The sequence below is a fragment of the Morone saxatilis genome, unplaced genomic scaffold (assembly GCF_004916995.1).
Source record: "Morone saxatilis isolate NCDOM2014 unplaced genomic scaffold, NCSU_SB_2.0 Contig5, whole genome shotgun sequence".
Classification (NCBI taxonomy): domain Eukaryota; kingdom Metazoa; phylum Chordata; class Actinopteri; family Moronidae; genus Morone; species Morone saxatilis.
Window position 1 is genome coordinate 9,175,572 of NW_023340095.1, and position 14,643 is coordinate 9,190,214.

Consider the following 14,643-nt stretch of genomic DNA (forward strand, 5'->3'; position numbering starts at 1 on the left):
GTACTGTATCACTCGAGTCCAGTCTTGGACTCATAAGTATTTGCACTTGGACTTCTTGGCCAAATATCGCCATCCCTAGAGCCATATAAAACCATTGATAAAGTGGCTTGTTCTAGAACATCAATCTCTTGACTAGTCCTGCTCTTGGAATTGTCTTGGACTCGACAAAGGTGGTCTTGACTACAGCACTAGTAAATACTTGATAGATCACCTATTGGATATTAATCTGCACATGAAAATTGTCCCCAACAAATATACCATTTACTCCTCTTTGAGTTACCTTTTTCTCGAAACTCCAACTGTGTTAGGAAATTGCTCTGCCTAAAAAAAAAACATATTTGCAACCCCTTTTTTAAAGATTTACATCTTCAGTAGGAATGAATGGGTATGAAAGTCAGAGAATACTGAGAGACAGACATTTGACATTGTTGGTTTTGGTCTTAATTGTTGACAAAACATGAAATATAGAATATCACTAGCCTCATCCTTTAACTGAAACATTTTCATAAAAGTGGTCACTTTTTGCAACTCATTTTCCACGGCTGACCTTTGAATTAAGGCCATTAAGAGTCCATAGATTCAAAAAGACACCAACAAACCACAAAAGTTCTGAGAGGAGATAAACACAGAGCAGTCAACTGGACAATAGTAACACTTAACAAATCACTGTATATGGTGACAACTCTTTTACTTGATTCTCCAGTACAGAGCAGCAGTGTGCCTGACACTGGGGAATTTATTGTATGTATGAGGGTGCTCAGTCAGTAACATTTCGACTTTCATCACTGAATATAACACACTGTAAAACAAAACCTTATGAACTGTAGTTTCAAACCTCTTTGCAGCATTAATCAAACGTCCTGAGGGCTAATCAACTGGGGACTGGATCGATAATGACCGGTGCTACTGACACCATCCCGGAAGGAACAATCATTTCCTGTCTCCGCTAACCTGCTGTGGCTGGCCAGTCAATACAGGTTTAGTTTGAGCAAACAAACCATCACACGCACACACATATTTCAAAATATCTTACGTTCGAGGCTGCCATTGGATTCCATCCATTTATGTATGAACTTGCAAAATGAACGATATATGTGCTTTTATTGTTGGTATTTGTAAATGCACATTAATTCAAACATGTTCTACACAATCATACATTTGACAACAACAAAAAGATTTTGCAAATTGATTTTGATAGAGTTCAGAAATGAATGGAAACCAATGGCTGCACGGAAGGTACACAGAAAAAAAACATACAAAATATAACACAAACTCTAGTTATTGGATATTTGAATCTGTGTACATCAGGGTGGTGTGTAATGGAAGCTGAGGCTGCTATGGAGTTACATACATTCATACTGTTCACGATGATTCTGCAGTACACGTTTTACGTCCAGTGCAAGCGTCCCAGTGCCAAAAGGGTGGAGTTTAAAGAAATATAGGATGTTTTTCTTTGATATCTATCTTATATGATGATTTATGTTTAACTATGGCCACTATCAGGGTTCCCTGGTAAATGGTACATGTACACAGAGTCCTTACTGCAGCGACCTGGGTTTGATTCCAACCTGTGGCCCTTTGCTGCGTCATCCCCTCTTTCCTGACGCTCTTCAGTTGCTACTATCTAAGAAAGAAAATAAAAGCCCCCAAAAAACAATATGACCATTATCTTCCTTTAAAGCTAATCAATATTTTATTCAGAAATTGGATTAAATGCCTAATGACTATCAAGTGACAGATAACTATCACCCTGCAGTCGCTTCAGCTCTACAGACAACTTTACTCTTTTGGTTTACTCTCATCAACCTTTTCTCCAGCCCATAGACTGTATAAAGATAGTCTCTGTGACGTCACTCATAGGTTTCTGTCAGTGGGAAGCTCAGTGTGGTCGGCTCTGGCTGTCACCATCTTGGCAGTGCCTGACTGCGCCAGCAAAGATGTAAAAGTGTGGGTGAGGTTGAGGTGGGCCGAATGAAGCCAGGGTTCTGAAACCAGCCGCCTGTGACGCCACCCACCAGTCACTAAAAGTGGAAATGTCCTTAATTATGAATAACTTTAAGCCATAACAAAATTTAAACGGGGGAGTTATATAAAAAGGCGCCTCCTGTACCCATTGATTGTGAACTGGGAAATTAGAGTTGGGTATTGGGCCTTATCACATTTGCAGCCAGCTTCAAGTGGCCATTCAAGAAACTGCATTTTTGGCACTTCTGTGTTGGCTTGATTTTTCAGCCATGGAGGTTGCAGATGTTAATAGCGAAAAAATTTAATAAAAAATTTATTATTTGCATGTACATAACAGGAAAGGGTGGCAGACTTTTAGGGAAATTACACCACTTGTTTATCCGTGTGCATAAATACAAGAGTTGCACTGTTTTGTTAGGCTTATTTGCAAATAAACTCCTAAAGTCCTAGTCTTCGAGTATTTTACGCTAAAGAGCCAGATATTTCTCTCAGGAGCTAAAACGAGAGTAAATATGAGACTTACATTCATCAGATTATACCTCAACCATATTGTAATTGCAACATGGCGATTGTAGGAATAATTAATTTTGTAAATATTGGCAGTGAACGTTGCAAATGTTTATTTCTGAACTTAATCTGGGGCCTTGTAGAATCATCCAATATCAACCTTCTGTTTGGCGAGTCAAGGGTTTGATTGTATTACGGTGGTATGGGGTTCTTAAACAGACACTGTGTCTGGAATCAGCGAGAATGACAGAAAGATTAAGTGCAAGGCGAACACATATAAAATAAGCCAAAGAATAAATATCTATTGGTCTTCAAGTTAGAAACAATGACAATAACTTGCAAATTCAGTACAATATATCTATCTATACAACATAGATCCTAAAATATTATTGCTCTATTAATAAATTTACTCTACGCAAATTTTAAATGCAAAGTATGAAAAGTTTCTGGAGCATTAACTTGATGCTGCTTTGTCGTCATGTGTACACACAGACACACAAACACACACACACGCCACACACGCCACACACACACACACACACACAGCTATGTAGACACAGAAACAGTTTGTTGGTTAGATATTGCACTATTTCTCATTACCCACAGCAAACCCTCGTAGATGTTGTCACACACTGTATGCCCACTGCAGTATCTCATTGTTTTCCCCTGGAAGTCTCTCTGATCTCTGTAGCAGCACTTAAATTAAACTGGTTGTAGTGGTTGTAGATTCACAGAGTCATGATTAAAAAAAAGAATGAGTATGGTATGTTTGACACAGCTGGCTAACAGTCAACCTCCTGGTTCTAGGCAAGGGATCTTAAAAAAGAAGGAGGCACCGTTTCATCAGCATAAAATAAACTTGTGGAGTCACTCGGAAGCCACAGCAGATTTATGTTGACTTGACTTCCGGTGCGGCAGTAGAAAGTTTCCTGAAGAATGTCGATGCCTTTTTGATTATTCCTTCTTCTTCAAATTCCTTGGTTCTAGTTTTCTTTGTGCCTTTGGTGCCTAGTTTTCTTTGTGAAAAGCCTCTGGACTGGACTCCCCATCATCACTGAGGATCTCAGTGTTGGTGAATGTCCCAGCGAGTGACGTACCGATGGCCTGGTTGACGGGCGCCATCTCTGAAAGAATGATGTTATCCTGGTTGCTCACCAGCGTGGTTTTGTCCATGATCTCCTTGCTATGCTTGGACACCACGGCATCCAGGAAGTCGTACTTGTGTGACAACGTACCACTTTCAAATAGGTACTTTGTCAGGTAAGAAAAGGCCACATTTGCCAAGAAAGATGCCACCATGGACACAGACTTGAACGGGAACCTCTGCTGGACAAAGCACTCTACATCCCCAGTGAGGTGGTGGACCCGTTCCTGGATCACCCAACCGGGGTAGTAGATGAAGGGAGGAAGTTTGAGGTAGGGCTCCCCTCCACCAATTCGCAGCAGAAGGCCAAAGACATAGGCAGCCACAGAGCCATAGGTATTGGTGCCCTTGACGAATAACACACTGAGAAGTTGGGGAAAGATGATGACGTAGACCAAGTCGGAACTCAGGTACCACAGGCCATACACTGATCCTGTTAACAACGCCATAGCAGTGGCAAGAGCTCCGAATACAAAGATTGTGAGGCGCATCACCCAAACAATCTCATTATCTGAGGCCTGGAGGAGAGAAGAAAGAGATAACAGAGTAAAGAAGAAAACACTAGATGTGGAGAAGACGGCGTTGAGAATGGGGAGGTATGACTACAATCTACAGCAATGATAGTACCTGTGAACAGCGGAGCTTTTAACCAAACTCTAAGGTCAGCATGCTAAATTGTTCACAATGAAAATGCCAACCTGCTGATGTTTAGCAGGTGTAATGTTCACCATTGTCACATTAGAAACATAAAGTACAGCTTTCTGCTGATGGAGAACGTCATTAGTTCTGCAGGTATTTGGCATTATTTTGACCTGCTTGTACTGCTAGAGGAAAAGTCAGGGGATCAACAAAGTAATTGAGATTCATGGTTCTCTTTTCTCATTTCAGTGTCTGTAGAAACTTTAATAGGAACCCATCCAAAAGGTGCTGAGATTTTTTGGACCGATTGACCAACCGACATTGCCATCCCTAGAGCCATACCGCTAGCCTGGCTGACATCAAGCTACGTATTTCATACCAGCAGAGAATTAATAACAACAACAATTAATATCGTAGATTAAAACGATGCAGATGTCTGACATTTTTGGCACTCTTACCGACTGCCGAAAGGCGAGCTGATAGATGTTCCTGGCAAACATGGAGCTGGCTGAGAGAATGGATGAGTCCGCTGATGACATGACTGCAGCCGATACCGCCCCGAGACCAAAGAAGGAGATGTAGGATGGGCACAGGTGCTGAAGAACTATGGGAAGGATCATGTCTGATTCATCCTTATCCTTCGGTGGGAGGGACCCATAAGTAGTCTGGTTCCAATCTGGAAGGACAAATGGGAACCACAGTGAAAAATGTTTTGTTGTCAAAGCTTATTTTTGGACTTCTTATGAACTGATTGTCTTTGCATCCAAGTATCAGGATTATCTATGTGCCAATGAAAAAAAACAACAGTATTTGCCTGAATTATTGGACTGAACACGAACAAAACAATGCAGCAGCTTTTGTGAGGCAATAACACAACATAACTAAACACAGACTGCTCCTAATCCCTAAGCTTTTCAGACAATGGGCTCGACTTTGAGACCTTATTATAATACTCCCTGTGGATACACCTGTTTTAGTTGCTGAGAAACAAAAGTGCTTTACATATCTGTGTGCTTGAATACAGCAGAGATTACCAATATGATGCTGTGCTGTCCACAGTGGTAAGAGGAGGCCAGAAATAATGGATGCTTATTGAAAATATGACATCCATGTAATATTAACTATGGTTAATACACTGGTTTTTGCCTATTGGACCATTGGTCCCAATATGAAATATGAGCCAGTATTTAAGAATACATAATGTGATTTAATTGCATTTTAATTGTAAATGTGATTAATAATCACTTCATTAATAATGATTAATGTGTGTGCAAAGCCATCGATTCTAATGAGACATTTAAAGCTGATTAAATACAGACATTTGCATGGAGGTAGGCGTATTTTTTTTCTGGCGGGAAACTTAATACTTGGAAGTTTAGAGTTAAAAAAGGTTATATTTAAACAAGAGTCCAAGAGTGATGTTTAGCAGGTACAGCATGTTTACCATGTTCATCATACTTTAGCTTGTTGGCATGCTAACATTAGACAATACGCACTTAAACCAAAAGTACAGCTGCGGCTGATGGGATAATTTGTCCATAAACCAAAGTATTGGACAAATTGAAATTCTGACCTGGTGATGGCACTACAAGAAATGTTACAGGATCATCAAAGTGGATTCATCCCTAGGGGAATGTCAATGTGTGTACCAAATTTCATGGCAACCTATCCAATAGTTGCTGAGATCTTATAGTCAAGATGATAAATGTACACCTCATGGTGATACACTATCGTCATCCCATCCTTTCATTCAGTGGGACAACAGTTGTTCTTCTATTTCTCTTTTGCCTTAAACCCTTTGACATCCTTCTTTATTCCTGCCACTTTATTTATCCTTCTGTTCATCCTCCAGAGGTACATAGCCTACTCTCCCTCTCTTGGATATTTACAAGCAGTGGTTGATTAGCGCCAGTTATACATGAAAAAGCTTCAGATGGACGAGATTAATTAGCTCCTCTTCAGATGTAATATTCACTAAATCGGCATGGTCTGATGACTCTCTCCTCTGCCTGTCGTGACAGGATCCTTCTGATGTTGTTTACCCTCCAGATACTGTATGCAGCTGCATTTAAACATCTAAAAAAAAGGGCTGCTGGGGTGTAAACAACCCAGGAATGCATTGTGTTCCCTTTGATCATACTTTCCTGTTTGAATAAAGGATCAGATTCCTGGATGTTTTGATTGTCTTGTGATGTTTCATTAACTGCTTAATCAGTGTGTAGGTGCGTGTGGAAGTGTGTGTGTATGCACATCATTCATGGATCAATGTCTGATGTGTGCACAACAGCTGCAATCCAGACAGAATAAAAAGTGACATTGCAGTTTTTGTGTCATTTGTAGGCATCTAATCCAGATGTAAACCACATGCAGTTGTAATTTTATGATCAATACTGAATCAATACTTGGCTTACTTCCATTTACCACATTTCATTTATTTGAATAGTATTTTACACAATAAAAAATCTGTTTTACAAAGCAACTCAAACACAGCACACACAATCTTTACTCAAGTACAGAAACCTGCGTAAAAAAAATACAAAAAGTAAGTAGTGTAGTACTGATTCAACTTATTTACTGAAGTAAAAGTGAAAAAGTACAGGCCGTACAAGTATTGAAATATATTCAAAGTATAAAAGTAAAAAGAACCTTTCTAGCAGCTGTTGCTGTGCAAAGCTAACTGAAACCTAAACTAGGGTTGATTTCATGTCTGTTTCGTTCTTTCGTCATGTTACTTCTGTACTGGCCAGTCTTGATATTGGGAAAGAGTGCGATGATGCAAAATAAAATGTATTAAAAAATGCATTAAAACGAAAATAATGAGCCTATTTTTGAAACTGTAAGGAGTAGAAACTACAGATATTTGTGTATAAAATGTCGAGGGGAAAAGTAAACCATTGTTAGAAAAAGTAAATACTCAAGTAAAGTACAGAGACCTGACAAAACTGCTTAAGTATAGTTACTAAGTATTTGACTTTTGTTAATTCCCTTCTGAACTCAAAACAAGTATTAGTATGCTACAAAATAAATGTATAAATATAAATAAATCTAAAACAAATATTAGTTTTACCTGTTTGAAGTTATTTCCATTCTACATCCACCTACCAGCAACTATTTATTGTGGTTTTAGGTGTGTTATATTTGCTAACTACTGGAGTAAATCCACATAGCAAGAGCTCAGTTTCCTCCCCTTTAAAAACCAAACTCTCTTTAAATCAATTTACACCTGCTCTGAAATTACAGACTTGAATTATGGTACAAAATGACTAACGGGGTTTAAGTGCTGTGGTCTCCAGAATAGGTTTAATTCTTGCAAAGCCCTGGTGTGTGTGTGTGTGTATTTACCAGTTGAAGCCCCTATAGCTCCTATGAGGACAGAGGGGACGGCCATAACCAGGCAGCCGAAGGCAGCGATGAAGGAAAGGACCTGGGCGTAGGTAGCTGAAGAGGCAGAAAGAACCCGTTGAAAATAGACCTGCCAGGGAATTCCCCCCAAAATCTAGAAACAGAAACACCATAGTAAATACAGACACCAAACCAATGCACAACAGTCAGCTAGACCACCACAGCTCTGAAACCTACTTCAAGTTATTCTAAATGATAATAATAATAAATTGTTATTTACGTGCTAAGAAAATTAAAAGCCCTAGCTGCACCTGAAAATGTTTTATTAAACTTCCTGCCTACAACACTTGACAGCGGAATCAAAATGTGCATGCAATTTACTTTACAGTAATATATTACGTTTAAAAAATGCCTACCAGCAAACAGAAGTTATCCACCCAGAGCCATGTGTCTTTAGGCTCAATCTTCCCCAGCCAGGGGGACTGGTAGATTGCCTTCTTGGCTGTAACACTGATGTCCGACACGGCAGGATTGGACATGGCAAAAGGCACGCTGATCCACTGATGGAGAGGAAGGTATCAGAAAGCAAATATTATTATTGTTACATAGATATCAGTCATTTTAATATTATTCTAAGCTGTTGACTCTAACATTGGATCCAAGTTCTACCTACTGTTCCAAAAAGTTTTATATCATTTTCAAGTAGGCATGCTGTAAGACTAGTGTCTTTCAGTAGAAGTACAAATACTTGTATTAAAAAAGAAAAGTAAAAGTAGAAGTACTGATTCAACTTCTGTACTCAAGGAAAAGTGAAAAGGTACAAGCTCTCAAAGTATAAAAGTAAAATGTACTCTCTTAGTTTCTCTAAAGGACATTTCTACTGGCTGTTTCTGTGAAAAGCTAACTTAAACTTTAAATAGGTTCGACTCTCCCTCTCTTTCTTTTTCGTCTTGTTACGTCTGTCGTGCGTGACATGCTGCATATTCCTGCCAATGTGAATCTCTGTTATGAAAAATATTATGCTTTTTTGCATAATAAATGCATCAGTTCAATGTGTTTTGATCAGATTGCACATGTATAAATTGATGTTTGGTATCTTTTAATAGTGTTTGGCATAAAGCCGGTCAAAAACACCTCAAAGACTAGTATAAAATATTCTGGTTTTGGCTTTAGCTTTCAGTCTATATTGGTAACACCATTTTTAATCATATTGAAGTCAATCCAGTGCTGGAATTCATTGTCACCGCTATTATCCCTGTAGATGTTTACAGTAAAACTCACCAAGCCCAAAAAGATACAGAAGAGCTGGACCACATCTGTGTATGCGACAGAGTAGAGTCCTCCAACTAGCGTGTAGAAGATAGCTATCAGGGCTGAGATCACCACCGACATGTTGATGTTTATGTCCACAATCACGCTCAGAGTGGCACCTACAGTACAACACGTTCAGTTACAATTGTTTATCAGAGTGAAGACGAAAAGTGCCCTGGATGTAAGAGACAACTAAATGTGGCGCTCATAATACATTTAGATAAGCATATTTCTGACAACAACCTACCCAGGGCAGATAAAATGGCTGCAGACCAGAAGATTTCCCCCATGAGTGCGGGGATGAAGAGCAAGCCCCCCATCCTTTTTCCATACAGCTGCTGGAAGGGATCCAGCATGGTGACGTATCCACGTGAACGCATGGGCTTGGCAAAGAAAAGGCCACCTAAATGTTGTCAGAAAAATAGCATAAGAGACCATTGTAGGTGTATTTTAAAATCCCTGAATCAATTCATCTCACTTTAGCCTTTCTCCTGTTTATTTGTGTGATATATTTCTTAGACATCAAACTATGTTACATAACTGCTAATACGTATTTTAAGTCAGGTTAACATGTATTTTACTGTAGTATTCAAAAAAACAGATACTTGAAATTGGTTTTAGTTGATTAGACCAATTCAATAAATATCAACTTATTGTCAAAGTCATGTTATCATTGTGGGTTAATACAGCTGTACATGCAGATTCAGTTCAAAATATATCCACTGCTTTACCACACAACACTGATGTAGAGTGTCAAAAATAAAAGTGCAAATGATGATCACTGTAATAGATATCTATAATGCTGTAAAAAGAATGAAAATCAATGGCTGTCAAAAAGCATTTTCAAGAAATTTGTAATACATGGCCAAAAACATGCAAAATTACTGGTGTGGCTCTTTAAGGAAGTACCTCAATGCTGTTGAAACTCTTTGCAGAAAACTTACTGGACACTTGCTTTTTACAGTATAATTAAATAAAGGACTTATACAAAGACACTGTTTCTTACCTACTACCAGGCTGAGAGCGTAACCAAAGGGTGCCTGTGCCCAAGCCAGGCCATAGTCTGGCAGGTAGACGTACTCTGCTGTCCCATTAATGTAGCCTCCACCCACCCAAGTAGCTGAAAACAAGAAAACACACAAGTTTGGCGCATGCCATGTTGCATACATTAATTCTAATAACAAGGATCAAAGAATCCCAATATTTCATGGGTCATCTGTCTTAGGTGATAGTTTGGACTTTAAAGCACATATTAAAAGATGTTCTGTCATCAGTTATTGCATCTTTAAGTGCTCAGAAATGTAATATTGAAAGTTGTGGTCGTATATTATATGTGTGGCGGCAGTGCTGTTCGTGCGTAAAAGACTGAGTCGGTGGGATTTATTGTCTTTTTTCTGACCTGTGACAGAATGCGCACACGGGTCCTGTTGAACACCTAGCAAAAAAAAAAAAAAAAGACTCCAAGTATCCCCCTGTAGTTAACCGACTCACCGGTCATCGTGAATCCACCAACGAACAATCCGATGTCTCTTCCCCCGACCATGATGCTCTCGCTCCGGTCTCCGCCATCGCTAACACCGGAGTTCTTGTTCTTCCAGGCGGCCCAGATCCCCACAATCAGAATCAGGAGGTAGAAGATCACGATAGCCACGAGACCCTCGGCGTGGATGGCCATCTTCCTTTCGTCCGCTTCCTCCTGCCGAGATCAAGTGCTATTGCGCGCGGAGGACTGGGATTTCATGGAGAGAACTTAGAAGGAAAAAAGAGGAAGAAATACATTTTTACTTTGACTTTGATGTGGAGTCAAATTTACAGAAGCCTCATCATTCGTGCCACATTATTTTAATCAGGTTTCCTAATACAGACTGTACTTACAGTGCTTCAGTGCGCATCGCCATGACTAAACCTGATTAACTTTACAACATTACAATCCAAACATTTTATTGGAGCCAAACACATTCTTAAAATATAGAAGACTTCATTTGTACTCAGTTTGTCCAGTTGTGGCAATGTGGAATTAAAAGTGGAAAATGTAATTCCAATTTCCCTACAAATTAAAGAAAACAATACCAGGATAGTTTCAAAACCACATTTCAGATGAAGAACGCCGATATTTTAAGTCACATTTATTAGTAGCCTCCACTCAGTGAGTTGAAATTACTTCAGTCTCTCCAATACAGGCAATCAAAAAATACACAAAACTGCTTTTACATCTTGTGCGTTGATCTTGAATTTTCTACCTTTTACCCAACACAATAAATTATTAGACAAACGACAAGCTGGTAATGAAAGCCTTTTTTGATTTTTAAAATTCATACATACTTTCGTACCTTTGCTCCGTTGATCTTTGTTTAGCACTGAGACGAAAAGATTATGTTTGAACTCGTTCGGTGAAAAGCTTTGAAGAGCGGCCATTCCTTACCGTGTCCAACTGACTCACGCAGCAAAGGAAGAGGAACAACCGGCGATCCATCATGTGCCATCAACTCAAAACATATGAATCGTAAAAATGCCAAACTAGAAAAAAAAATGCTATTGATCAGAGGAGCTCACACATTATTAGTGTTGCAGTGTAGCTTTAGTTGAGGCTCTTTTACGCGCGCCTTGTTGCCTAACTTCAATTACAGACAGCGTTATATCTAATTACTGTACGAGATCACTCACGCAATGAACGTTAATTTTCAATGCACGTTTTAAAAAAGTGCCCTGTAGGCTAATGTGAAAATTTTGACCGACGTGGTTTTGTTTCCTGTAGCGCTATCGTGCGTAAAAGTCCGTCAATGAGTCCCAAACGCGACGCACCGTCAAAAAAACTCAGGACCATTAACCAAAAGAGACCTAAAACAGACGCATAAAGGTTTTTTGTCCGATGTGCTGCATCACTAGAATCAAACCTGTGGGTTTCAGCTCCCCGTTGCGCTGACACCATGGTTCCAGCAGGCCGGTATTGCATTATTGATATCTTTCTAAATCAACATATGTCACTATAGGTCAAATGCAGTTAGAGTCAGCCAACACATGTTAGTAAAAGAAAAGAATATTAGAAACGGAGATGATCTTACCTTTCTTTTTGGAGAACCAGGTCTAAACAGAGGAGCAGGGCCTCCAAAAGCTTTAAAAAGTGTCAGAGACGATTGTTATTTTAGGGGAAAACTGTGAAGGGCCCACAAAGTAATCCTCTTGGACGCCGAAACACAATTCTCCTATGTTGTTTTTTTAAATCAGCAATGCTCGTCGGAAGAAAGAGAGAGAGAGAGAGAGAGGGAGAGAGGGGAAGAGCAAGGGAGGGGGGACGAGAGTGGAGGTGGGTGGAGGGGTGGAGATGAATGGGAGTGGTGGGTTTATTGGGTGCTGTCAGGGTGGGTAGATGGTGGATGAATGTCTTCCAGGGCAGGACGAAAATAGCACCTAATAGAGAGTGGCATGACGCACAACCTCTCCGGGAAAGCTTTCCAATATCATAATATCATATTGGCAATGGATGAGACCTTTACTTTGTCAGGTTACATTTCAGGCCTGATTTACGATCTTACGCAGGTCCCCGTTTGCTCCGCGATTAAAGCATCGCGTTTATTCTGCAAACGCTGTGCTGTGTGGTGGTAATGTTGAGGGTGTAAGAGCCCCGCATAGGATTGCTTTATCATGTTATGACCCGCTTTACGCATGCAACTCTGGCGCCTTTTTTTTTTTTTATCCAAGAACATCACTCCACTCCAAGTTTTTACATTTAAACATATACAACTATAGATTGTAAACTTGTATAAATAGACAATAAGTCATAAGGAAGAAGCAGGCTGGTTGAGCATTTGGTGGGGCATGGTGAAACAGTTCCAGACTTCTTTCCAGCAATTAGGGCAGCCTATATGGCACTGCACTAAATTTTCTCCACTGAAAGGGCTCCATAGAGGACTCTTTATTATGTTTTAGCTACCATAGCAGCATCCAAGAGGGTACTTGAAAACATGCAGGCACCAGTCCCCCCTCCCAACAGTGGGACGAATCAATGGCAATTCACAGGAGATTCTGTTGGGTCACTTTTAGTCCACTTTAAGTCACGTTACCGAATCCAGTGTGTTAACTTCAAATCCAGTGAGATAGAGGATGAGCATTCAGACCGCTGTCCATGGTGCTGAAATGTGAAAGTGCCCACAACAGAAACATTTTACATTCATTATAATTTGCTTTGCTGTGAAGCCTTTTCTTTCTCCTTATACCTTCAACTCAACATTTCCCTTTACTGAATTCTAAACTAAATATATATTTTTTTGTGGCTTTACCAGCAATATAAATGAGCTCCTTGGCATAACAGAGATGTTGACTAGTCTGACTGCGGGGAAAGAAGATAAGTGACTTTCTTGAATTGTGACACGTCCTCTAATTTAGAGTCTGTGTGGCTGACAGGGTGCCAGACAGAGGGCAGCTCTAATTGGAAGGTTTTTCTAACAAATAAAGCCTCAAGAACACTTCCACAGTGTTAGAGGTAGTTTTAGAGGCAGGCAGCCTCACAAAATGAGTCATAAATAATGTCTTACTCAGCAGCAACAAATGATAATTCATTTCACATATATGGTGAACTAGACTCTCTAGTTTGTGCCATCCATGAAAAGTCATCAACATTCAACTGGGAGCCTATACTATATCTAATAAATGATGGAGTCTGATTGAATAGAAAGGATTTTCTAACTGAAGGCTGTAGGTTGAACTCTCAAAAGACCTCTGTCGCCATCCAGTGGCTTTCTTAAGCTTTACTCAAATCGTCACAGGGGCCTTTATGAGTGAATCAGGAACAATATATATCTAAATGTACATGAAGATTAAAGTTGGACAGAGTTCAGCTGTTAGATCTGGTGCTCATCTGTCCTGAGGGTTAAACTATAAATAATCAACACTGGATTTTAGGCCAAAACGTGTCAATATGTCACCCGGCCTTTGTCACAGCAGACGTTTTTCACTTGTCATATCAGGAAAATCAGTGGGAACTAATAGTGTTAACAATGGCTATGTTCCATTTAAGTATCCCAATGATGCATGAAAAGGAACACAGCTATTAATTAATGTGATTAATTACAGCTGTGTTATTCTTATGGAAAAAATATAGTAATAACTAAATCAAATATGCATTGTTTTTTATTCTCTTTGGCATAAAAAGACTGAAAACTGAAACAATACCAATCCATGTCCTTTAAAATAATAATAATAATAATGATTAAAAATGATAATAACTTGCATTTTTGTTGCGCCTTTCAAGAGACCCAAGGACGCTTCACATACATAGAGGCAGACAAAACAAAACACAAGAACAGAAAATAATAGTAGCAATGTCTGCCGGGGATAACAGAAGGTAACCACAACCATAAGTCTGACAGGTACTGCATTATTATAAATTAACTAGCTTTGGAATTAATCTCAACAAGAAAGTAGGCTACAAGAAGGAAGTGACAGAACAATGGCTGACCCATTAACAGCACAGAATGTGGAATCTGATTTATGTCTGTAGTCTCTTCTGTGACTATTGCCTGTAAAATACTGCCACCTTCTGGTCCTTCAGGAGCACAGCAGCAGGTCAACAGGTTTCTGGTCTGTCTCTCACACACACTGTGGTTCAGAGTTTCGTTGGGGTCTCTGATTTGATCATGTTAAAGTTAGAGTAAGCATCGAGCTTCTGTTTTTTTTTGTCAAACATGGTGTTGTGGCACCCCATGTACCAAGGCTGAGTCTGTGCTGCAGCGGCCATG

At 39.6% G+C, this 14,643-nt stretch overlaps 2 protein-coding genes across 2 annotated transcripts in view; both read right to left on the reverse strand.

Annotated features, from left to right (window-relative positions):
- Positions 1-3,454: 3,454 nt before the first annotated feature.
- On the reverse strand, positions 3,455-10,583 carry LOC118339340 (high-affinity choline transporter 1-like). Its single transcript, XM_035676926.1, has 8 exons — positions 10,400-10,583; positions 9,915-10,028; positions 9,156-9,311; positions 8,879-9,027; positions 8,014-8,157; positions 7,598-7,751; positions 4,714-4,931; positions 3,455-4,134 (listed from the first exon to the last, which is right to left on the reverse strand). The coding sequence occupies exons 1-8, from the start codon at positions 10,581-10,583 to the stop codon at positions 3,481-3,483; spliced, it is 1,773 nt and encodes a 590-aa protein (XP_035532819.1). The 3' UTR covers positions 3,455-3,480.
- A 2,202-nt stretch (positions 10,584-12,785) lies between these two features.
- LOC118338782 (claudin-14-like) overlaps positions 12,786-14,643 on the reverse strand; it is a gene marked incomplete in the record, with an annotated part of 4,299 nt that continues 2,441 nt past the window's right edge. The window contains 1 exon segment of the mRNA XM_035676096.1: positions 12,786-14,643.

Bases quoted from the DNA above. Each gene is read 5' to 3' on its own strand.
- LOC118339340 (XM_035676926.1), bottom strand. From the start codon at position 10,583: ATGGCCATCCACGCCGAGGGTCTCGTGGCTATCGTGATCTTCTACCTC. The intron at 9,312-9,914 runs GTAAGAAACAGT...GACAACATTTAG, and splicing joins CGCTCTCAGCCTGGTAGTAG to GTGGCCTTTTCTTTGCCAAG. The intron at 7,752-8,013 runs GTAGGCATTTTT...TTCTGTTTCTAG, and splicing joins TGGATAACTTCTGTTTGCTG to ATTTTGGGGGGAATTCCCTG.